Source organism: Solanum tuberosum, unplaced genomic scaffold (genome assembly GCF_000226075.1).
Source record: "Solanum tuberosum cultivar DM 1-3 516 R44 unplaced genomic scaffold, SolTub_3.0 scf00002, whole genome shotgun sequence".
NCBI lineage: Eukaryota > Viridiplantae > Streptophyta > Magnoliopsida > Solanales > Solanaceae > Solanum > Solanum tuberosum.
In genome coordinates, this window is record NW_006238928.1 from 938,852 (window position 1) to 949,604 (window position 10,753).

At 29.7% G+C, this 10,753-nt stretch overlaps 1 protein-coding gene across 1 annotated transcript; it reads right to left on the minus strand.

The window, feature by feature from the left end:
* Window positions 1–323: 323 nt before the first annotated feature.
* On the minus strand, window positions 324–2,912 carry LOC102590235 (UPF0483 protein CG5412-like). Its single transcript, XM_006338033.2, has 6 exons — window positions 2,594–2,912; window positions 2,404–2,502; window positions 1,976–2,017; window positions 1,701–1,830; window positions 648–749; window positions 324–570 (listed from the first exon to the last, which is right to left on the minus strand). The coding sequence occupies exons 1-6, from the start codon at window positions 2,825–2,827 to the stop codon at window positions 506–508; spliced, it is 672 nt and encodes a 223-aa protein (XP_006338095.1). The 5' UTR covers window positions 2,828–2,912; the 3' UTR covers window positions 324–505.
* Between the last annotated feature and the right edge of the window lie 7,841 nt (window positions 2,913–10,753).

A 10,753-nucleotide genomic window follows, 5' to 3' on the forward strand; every position in this document is an offset into this window, starting at 1 on the left:
CAAACGAGAGGCTAACAACAATTTATACAAATGGCCTGCCAGCGAAATTATACAATTCTGAAGAGGAGCCAACGAATTATACAATTGATTCTTTTTGTATATATGTATAGCGAATTATGCATATATATGTTTGCTATGGAGCGCAATTATGCAAACTTTGCTATAGCATACAAATATGATTTTTTTGTTTGCTATATGTGAAAGTTTCTCTTAAAAAAATGCCTAATAAAAATAATTTTTAAATAGGTAAAAGTATTCAATAAATACTAATTTTAATTGAAGTATCTAAGTGAATTATGTGGATAACTTTAAGGGGCAGTCGATGATTTAAGCCTATTTAAATATAATAGAATGGCAAACTGCCGTAAATACAATAGCATGGCCATACTTCTGTAACCTTTCTAATAAGTTCGGTACTATTTTATTTATTAAAAAAAAAAGTAGAAATTATATGTCCCAAACGAGGGACTACCACAAAAAAAATTAAAAAAATTATCAAACTTGTTCACTTGTTAATCTCTGCTTGCACCTTCTCAATGAAACTAAGCATACTCTCTAATCCTTTCTCATCTGAAAAAAGAAGAAGAATTAATTAACAACACAGAATTAAATGAAGTTAAATTAATAAAAAAGTTAAAGAAGTTTACCAAATCTTGGTATAGTGTGGCCCCTAGGATGATGAATCACCACTGGATCAACACATGATTCCAACAGTTCTATCCCATACTTCTTTAGGTAATCTTTCTCACCTATAATGATCAATTAATAACCAGTAATTAATATTGTATATTTTTTTAAAAAAAATAATTCATCTTCAAAGTGTGAAAAGTAAGATTTTATCATTGTTAGATCACTTAAAAGTTATTATAGATAATTATTCATAACAAATATAACTAATCGCCCTGAAAATAAAGCATACCACCTGCTATAACATATTAAAACACATTTAAGAAAATTAGAAGCTTTGGATACATGTTGCGATAATAACATGTTGAAGTTTAGCAGCTGGACCCCTCACCCCCTCCTAAAAATAGGCATGTTGAAGTCATAAGTTTGGATTTTCTAGCTTATGCTATAGTTTAATAAGTCAATTGAAACAACTCATAACTGCAATTAGTTATGAAACAAGAATTTAGGAGTTGTTTGGTGACTGGATGACGGTTGGAATGTCTCACACAATTAACTATCTATTTTTTAAATAGAATAACTAATTCTTGAGATTAATTGATATTCACAAAGGAAATGTGAAATATTTAGAGATTGATATACCTTATACCATCTATCAAACAACTCCTCTTGTCTAAAAAATCCTTTATATATATCAAGGCATATCCTCTAAATATTCCTCCCAACAATAACCAATATTGACGTATTTATCGATCTAATAAGTTGGAACTATACATTGTGTTTCTCGACATGCCTTTATTTATTTAACAAATACTATAGTACTTAATTTGCATCCTTCCGTGAAATTTCTTAACAAATTCAATTTAATCGAGTCAGCCCAAATTGACCAGAATCTATAGTTGACTTGTCCTAGTTTATAAAACAAACGTTTTAAAAGAAACAAAATAATGTGTTGTTCAATTTGCACAAAACGTTATGAAATAAATAAAAAAGAATCATACTACGTGTACTGTAAAATAGCCAAAGAGCAACAATACAACGTGTTGAATTTTTTTGCAGGAACAGAAAAATACCTAAAAAATGAAGGGAAGGGCATGTAATTGCTGATGAATAAGCCTTTTCGGCCACAGATTTATTCTGAAATTTAGCACCTCCAATTATTATCAGATTTTTTATTTTTGGAACCTTTGTAAATCCCACTTCCTGCCAATATCACACCATGTAATCATCAATTATCATGAAAAATTTAATTGAACACGAATAATTATGACATTACGATTTGAATTTTGATATTTTTCATTTCACACACAGAACTAAACAAAAATTTAATTTATCGCGTAGTGTGTACCTTAGCCTGCAACCCGGACAATCCTCCGGAAAGAATTGCCCCCTGAATTGTATCAAAAGACAGAGATACTCAAAATCAAATTGTAATACATCATAAATTTGAAATGTGAAAAAACAAAAAGAGAAAAGTACTTAAAAGAGTCAACAAATGCAGAGAAGAAATAATTATTATAGTAGTATCTTTTTTTAAAAAAGCATCAACCTCAAATAAATAATTGTATTCCACCTTTAACCGGAAATAGTCTAAATTATGTCTTTTTGCTTTAAAAAAAACAATTGTTTTCATAGAAAAAAATTATTTTTGACGTAAATAACAGACCTTTTTAAAAAAATCAAATACTTCCAAAGTACATGCAAAAAACATTGAACCAAATTTATAACCAATCCAATAACGAATAAAGATTAAAAAAAAAAAACAACTTGAATTACCTGAGAGAAACCAAGAAGACCATCGAAAGGCCCATGCTTAATCATACATTCTTCAATGTATTCAAGACATTTATCAAAATTCTCATACTCTGTAAATTCCTGTATTGAAAAACAACAACAATTAGTTGTTAGATCGAAATCGAAGGAAGAGGTATGTGATGGAATTTTAATACTGAAAAAAGGAAGCGACCTTATTGAATTGGAACCACTCGTAATAGGGAGGGTCAAAGATGCCTTCAACTTCAGATTTGCCTTGAGATGGAAAAGGCGCATCAACAAAAACTAGATCCAATTTATCCACCACTTGAGTTGGCCATTTATCAAATATTTGCTTCTTCAAAATTGCTCCACTCGTTCGAAATCCATGAAGGCAAAGAAATCTGGGTTTCCTTTGATTAGTCTTGCAATCACCTTCACTTCCCATGGTGGCAGGCAACAAATGTGTATATATATATATATATATTTATTTTTTTTTCAGAAAGTAAAATGACTCTGTTTTGTAGATTTAGAGAAAAGTCCGCAAGTGTAGGAGGAATATATAGAGTGAAGGAGAAAGGGCGTCGTGCCAGAATTTTTTTAGGCGTGGGTTGGGGAACGCGTAGGATGAGTTGTCTGCGGGATTTGGGGCTCGTGGGATATTGCGTGGACGGTAAAGCTCGACTCAAAAAGAGAAATATTTGGCCAGAATTTGGCCAGAAATATAATATCTTTGTTTTAATTTTTACATTTATTTCCTCAATACTTTTCCCTCCAAACAAAACTAACATTTTTTATATTTCCCAAACTCCTTGAACTACTAAAACACAAACTATTTGGCTGCCAAGGAAAATGAAAAAATGTTTTTGTGTATGTTTTTTTGTGTGTGTATAGTTTATCCGATTTATTTTTAAAAATAAATATTGTTTAGTTAATAAAAAAATTGTACGCTTTAGTTAAAAAAATATTTTTGTAATTTTTCGCTTAAAATAAACTACAAATGACTATCTTATCTACTTAAGATTATACTTAATTATTTTGTAATTCAAAATTAGTAAAATATAGTAATTAAGTGTAGATTAAAAGAGTTTAATTAAATTTTTCTTTAAATATAATCAACTAAATAGATTAGTCTATATAATGGATGTTTTTCAAGAGAAAAAATTATTTTGAAATTTGGATATTTCTAAAAATAATTGATGATAAGACATATATAACTATGCCATAAATAATACATTAATTTTTATATTATAATCATTCCACACAAGAAGTAACATATATAGAAAATGGTGAAATTATTTCACTAATTTTAACCATGAATAAAAATCCAGTTATTCCAATAATATTAATTAAGTGGATATTTCAAAACAAATGAATAAAAGATCACTCAATACGTACTTATCAATTATAATACTTTAAAATAGATGCATTTTATGTATATAATAAATTACAATATGTTTAATGTGTATAAATAAAGTATAACATAACTAGGATAAATATATATTTTAAATTATTTTCATTAATGTAAAATTTTAATATTTCAATAACGATAATCAAAACTCAAAATACTTAAGAATTGATAGACATCGGCACATTATAGAAATACATCAAAAATTTATTAATATGTAGTTTAATTTTTTAAATATGTAGTTTAATTTTTAAATATGTAGTTGTAAATACGTAGTTTAATTTTTTAAAACATAATAACCAAACATAAAATTTAAATATGTAGTTTAATTTTTCAAAACATAATAATTAACAAATATGCAATATTACAACATTAATGTGTAACTATCTTGGGTTATTGTTAAATAGGATCTACACTTATGAACCATATGATTTTAGTATTTCTTTAATGTGTTGATATCTACCAATTCTAAAGTATTTTAAGTTTTGATTGTTATTATTGAACTATTTTACATTATATATATAAAATTATTTAAAATGTAATTTAAATAATTATTTAAATAGGTAATTTAAATTTATTTATATAATAAATTCAATAAAATTACTTAATTTTATAAGTTCTTAATCAGTTTGAAACAAATATTAATTTGAGAACAAAAAAATAAATAATAATATTGTGACTACAACTATGTATACTTAATATTTTAGCATATCATTTAATAACAAACATTTTTTTTATAAAACAACAAATAATACTAATAAAGAAAAATATATATGTGATGAAACTTTAATCTAGTTTATGCTTAACAAATTTGTGTTGTGATTATCATCGGAGAACTATGAAGATGTTTTTCTTTCAATTTTTTTTATAAAAGTTATTTTGAAATCATAAAGAACTTTCTATATCCTTTCCGTGTTATTATAATTTTTCAATAAAGCACCATCAACGTTTTCATCCAAAAAAAATTTGTATACGTCTCTAGTACTAAAATAATAAATAAAAATTAATTCTAATGAGTCTTTATTTGTGTATAATGTGATTCATATGCAATCGAAGATATGAAGACAATCACATAAGAGGAAACATGATGGTAATTTGAGTTTTCTACATATTTTATTCACATACATTTTGAGTATAATTGGATAAAATATATTTTATCACTAATTTTTTTCTAGCAAATCAATGCGTAACAACAACTCCTTTAAATAAATAAGAGTAATTGTTTAGACAACTGGGTCCATTTCAGATTTTATTTTTGAGTGTTGTTGATATAAATTTTTAATATTTAAATTTAGATATAAATTATCTTTTCACGATTAGAAATTATAAATTTAAATAGATAATCTACACTTTACTCTCTTTTATACTTTTCAAAAAATTTCTTATCAATAAGAAATAAGAAATGGAAAATAAAAAAACAAAAAAAATAAGTAAAACGGGGAAAAATTGAAATTGAAGAAGAGATATATTTTTTTACTACTACTGTAATATATATATATATATATAGAGAGAGAGAGGGGTGAGACTTATGTTTTCTTTGGTGAATTTTTTGGTTCCTTTCCCATGTTTAACTATGAAATCATCAATAATTAATCTCATTAATCATTTTCAATGTATTGGAAACATAATTGAAGAATATATTTAATATTTAAGTTAAAGGGTAAAAATGTCCAAAAATAAACTAGTTTATAGTGTGAACATGTCTTTTTTTCATTCTGGCCAAATTATGGCCAATTTTTTTTTTCCTTTTTTTATATTTAAAATTTAAATTGAAATTATTTATTTTTTTAATAAAGAAGCAATTTATCTATTGCATGGCGTTCTTTTTTATGGTACACTATTGACATGTGAAGTCGTGAAGCTCATTAGTGAGCTAATCTCAACCCCACAACGCATGTGATATGTAAATCGAAGTGTAAAAAATTATTTTCTTGAACCTCAAACTTAATTAATTAGTGAATTGAAGTGTAAAACATGGTGAATATATATATATATATATGGAAAATAATTGAAATTTCACAATAATAATATAACTTATTATTTAATAAAAAGTAGTCTTGAGAATAAATAAATATTATTACGATAATATATAAATATTAGTGCAAAAAATTAATACTTGAATCGTGCTGAAAACTGTACTAAAAAACTATTTCAACGGTATGAAATGTTTCCCCGGAATTAAACAAACTTCCCCTATCTTAAATAGAGGATACAGGAATCAGCACATTAATTAACATCAGGAAGTTATTAATGGGGAAATAAAATAAACATTGATTAATTAAACGAGGGATTCAGAAATAGAGGCAGCATATCGATGTTTGTTACTCCCTTAGAAAAAAAACTACACATTTCTATATGAAGTAACAATTTAATTATAAAATATTTGTGTTACCTTGATGAAATGATTTACAGTCACACAAATTTCTATTATTCATTTTGGACTATAAGTTTTTAAAAAAATTCTTTCTTTCTTAAACTCCGTGCGGAATCAAATTACCTCACATAAAATGAGACGGAGGGAGAATATATTATAATGAACAAAATGAGAAGAATATATAGGGAAAGAATGTCATGTAACAATGACAAGTGGCCTTGCCACTTGTCCAATTCCCTACATGCAACATGACACATGAGAATGAGTTGTCAAGAGAAAAAAAACGAGGTAATATCTCAGATGGCTACTCAATTATGAACTATTTTCTCAGAAAGTCACTCAACCTTAATTTTTAACTCAAAAATCACTCAACTATGAATTTCTTACTTACAAAGTCACTCAACTATGAGTGTTTTGTACTTACAAAGTCACTCAACTTATTCAATTAATTTTTTTAAATTAAAATTTAATTAAATGAAATTTTTTATCTCTAACTAAAATTGTAAAAAGATGACCCACCTACTTAACTCGATCCGCTAAAAATATAATAGTGATCCTTTTGTTTTACCTTTTCCCCAAATTTAATAGTTAGGATTTATTATTTTCAGAACCTTTAAATTTTGTATGTTTTATGATTTTTTTTCTACACTATGTTTAATTTGTGTTTATAGGAACATCGATACAGTTTGAAAAAATTTTAAGCATGGTATGTTGACGATTTTTAAGCATAGTATACTGACGAGGTTAGATAATTTTTTAAGCATAGTATAATTGGCAGTTCAAGTGGATGCTTATTTATTTTTAATTTTTTTTTTTAGAAATAAAAATTTGATCCAAGTAGATTTTAATTTAAAAAAATTAATTGAATAGGTTGAGTGACTTATTAAGTAAAACACCCATGGTTGAGTGACTTTGTATGTAAACACTCGTAGTTGAGTGACTTTTTAGTTAAAAATCAAAGTTAAGTGACTTTTTGAGTAAAGAAGAGAAAAGACATAAAGTCACCATTACAGTTGTTTTGGATTTTCAAAAAGACACCTTAACTTTGCAAGCGTTCTATTACCCTACAAAAGTAGCAAATATCTTTGTAAAATGATCATTTTGACCCATTTTCTCACTATGTTTGTGAACACTCCAATAACATCGTGTGAAGGTCTATTTTAACTGCCAAAAATCAATTAAAAAATGCCACATTTCAACTGTTTTCTTTATTAATTAATTAAAGAATTAAATACTTCATCTTCTTTTCTTTATTAATTAATTAAATAATTAAATACTTCATCTTCCCCAGTTGGAGAAGATTTTTTTCAAACAAGTACTTTTAGGAATCAACAATGGTGACATCAACCTCGACAGGCTCAATGGTGATTGGGGTGATTTGCTTGACAACATTTGGGGAGCTAAAAAGGTCAATCCGCGCTCGTGAACCCTCAGCTCAAACTTGTCCCATGTATTTGTGCATTCTCCATAGGAAGACTTACTAGGGATAATGTTAAGAACCTTTGTTGGTGCAACATCTCACACCTAGAAACGACTATAAAGAGTTTAAAATATGAAAATATTGATTTTTGGAAAGAATAAGGAAATCTGGAAATTTTGTCCAAGTTAAGAAAGTGAGTTTTGGCCATTTTCAAACGGCCATAACTCCTAACTCAGGAGGAGTTGGGAGCAGATCTTGATATGTTTGGAAAGCCCTTGGAGAGATCTTTCCAACACCGCCAAGATTGCACAATTTCGACATCGTATGAGTGAGATATGCCTTTCGAAAGTTGGGTTGTTGGATTGAGGAAAGTCCCAATCCGGATTTAGGGAAGGGCAAAGTAATTTTTTCTCTAATTAATTTCCTAATTTGATTCTAGGGATTTATTGGGGTAAAAACATGACTTAGTCAGTTTGGAGAATTGAGAAATACGCTTAGGGCTTGGAGAAGAGAGAAAAGAAGAAAGAAAAGGAGAAAAAGGCAAGAATTCGTCAAGATCATCCAATCTTGCGAGTGGAATTTGTCGGGGGTGATCCCTATTAAGGTATGTGAGATCTTTTTGTGTTGGGTTAGTTCACCCACACACCAACTTGTTTAAATCCAATTGTTTTGAGTGGTTTACATGTTGAAGAAGTAAGATTCTTGAAGAACAAATTGTAGAATTCTTGTTGGTTGAGTTGTTGATGCTTGGGGGTGAGTTGATTCATGTTTCCAAGTTGTTTTTCGAGTTAGATTGGTTTTATATTGAGGGTACAATCGATCCTAAGTGTTTTGGGAAGGAACTATGGAAGTTAGGGAGGTTTAGAGAGGAAGAACGGAAGAGAAAAGCCGGAAGTCGCTGGGCAAAAGGGCTGGGGCGCCGCGCCAGCCAAAGCGCCACGAAAACTTCTCTGTAGTTTGGCCTCTGGCGTGTCGCACCAGCCAGACCTCTCTGAAGTTTGAGGGCTGGCGCCCGGCGCCTTTCAGAGCGCCAGGGACGCCAGTTCTCCCCATTTGTTCCCCACCTTTTCGTACTTGTTCCTAAGCGATGTACCTATGTTTTCTAGTTGTTTCCAACACTCTAAGGTACATCTAAACATCATGAAATCATTCGTAAACATGAGATCATGAACCTTGAATCCATAATCCAATTCAAGGAAAATTAAGATCAAAGTCAAAGAAGTTAAAGAGTCAAGTCTAGAAGTTAAGAAGCAAGTCAAAACAAAGTTTCTTGAAGTTTTCAAGAGTCTTTACTAAACGTTTAAACTTTGTTTTAAGGCTCAAGTTTCAAGTAAAGTAAAGAGTAAAGAGTTGAGTTCATTTCTCAAAAGTTATTATGGGACTAAGTATTCCCAAAGAGTTTATAAATGTTTTCACATTTGAGCAAGAAAGGGAACATCGATTCCAAGAGAGCTTTTAAGCTAAGTTTTGAGTAATTACCTCAATTCAAAGAAAGAGTTTTGTTTTTTACAAATGTATGAGCTAAGTATATTTTGGGAGTAGTATTGAGCACCGATATGGGGATGCGAGTTCATATTAACTCAAGTCTCCATAAACCATGTAGACATCATGGGTAATAAAGGATCATACTTTTAGATGACTCCTTAAGATGTTTTTAGCATAGACTAGTGGATCCACTAAGTTAAGCGTTCTATATGACGGTAAAGTATAAGACAGTTCTGGCAGCGTGGGCAAGACGTTGTATCACCACTTAGGCTCATAGTGGTGGTTGTCGGTTAGAGAATCTCCCACAAAAGTTATATTACTTTTATAATTAAGTAAAGTTGAGTTTGTTATTTCTTTATCTTTAACGAACTAAGTTGTTTACACTATTTTACAAGCTTTATATATATTACATGTGTCTTATTGCTTTACATTGAATTAAGTTGTTCACGAGTTAAAACAAAGCCAAGGTAAGTGTTCCTTTGTACTCCTTTCAAGCTTAAGTTGTTGTTTAGCTTTTCAACTCGCATACTCGTACATTCAATGTATTGATGTCAGTTGTCCTGCATCTTATTATGATGCAGACACAGGTAACCAGGATCAGAATCAGCACGCCGATGATCCAGTTGAGCACTCCAGAGTCAGTAGACTCTGTTATTTCACTTTCCTAGTTTTGCTTTATTAGGATGTTGTGGGGTCTGTCCCAACATCCATCTCAGTATTATAGAGGCTTCATAGACAGTCAGACAGTTAGTATTGAGTCTCTCATCTATGTATTTGTAGATACTTTGTTTTGAGACTAAGTTGTCATTTTGGCTAAGATGTTATCATTTAAACTATTGCATTGAGCGTATTTTGTTGATTAAGTCTTCCGCTGAGTTCAGAAAGCTAGGCCAAGGGTTCGCTTAGGGCCAGCAATAGTCTCCGAGTGCCGGCCACGTCCAGGGTGTAGGCTCGGGGAATGACAGTTGGCATTTCTACAGGTCCCTTTACTCTAATCTCATGTCCTTAGCACCATAAGCCAAATCCGTACACATTTTCTCAAGATTCTTAACGTTTTTGGTAGAAAGAGTGATCCTAATCAATCTTCTCTCGAGCCCCTCTAGCCTTGGTTCTGTCAGCTTTATCGTCGCATACGCGGATACGCCATACTTTGATTTGATGAAGAAGATGAAGACCTAGCCGCAATTTCGATTTTCTTTAAGGATGGTGGGAGCAAATTTCAATGGAAAAGAAGAGAACATTTGAAAAATAAAATAAAAAATGAAATTGTTTTTGTTAAGATTTGGGTCGGATTATCCTCACATTTATTAATATTTAAATTTAATTAAAATAGTCAAAAAGGTGAGCATCACGCGCCTCTTCATAGATGAGGAAATGAGTCAAAATGGTCTATTTACAAGGGTATTTAATACTTTTATGGGTAATAGGTCGCATGCAAAGTTAATGTGTCTTTTTGAAAATTCGGGACAATTTCAGTGGTGACTTTATGTCTTTTCTCAGTAAAGAACTCATAGTTGAGTGATTTTTTGAGAAAATAACTTATATTTGAGTGTCTTTTGAGTTAAAAATTAAAGTAGAGTGACTTTCTGAAAAAAGAGTTCATAGTTGAGTGACCATTTGAGATATTATCTCAGGAAAAAAAAATTGTCATAATAAATGATCAATTTAATAATTCTTTTGAAATAAA

Excerpts from the sequence above, each read along its gene's own strand:
- LOC102590235 (XM_006338033.2), bottom strand. The coding sequence starts at position 2,827 with ATGGGAAGTGAAGGTGATTGCAAGACTAATCAAAGGAAACCCAGATTT. Across the intron at positions 2,503-2,593 it reads AGTGGTTCCAATTCAATAAG|GAATTTACAGAGTATGAGAA; the intron begins GTCGCTTCCTTT and ends TTTTCAATACAG. Across the intron at positions 1,831-1,975 it reads TGTCCGGGTTGCAGGCTAAG|GAAGTGGGATTTACAAAGGT; the intron begins GTACACACTACG and ends TGATATTGGCAG.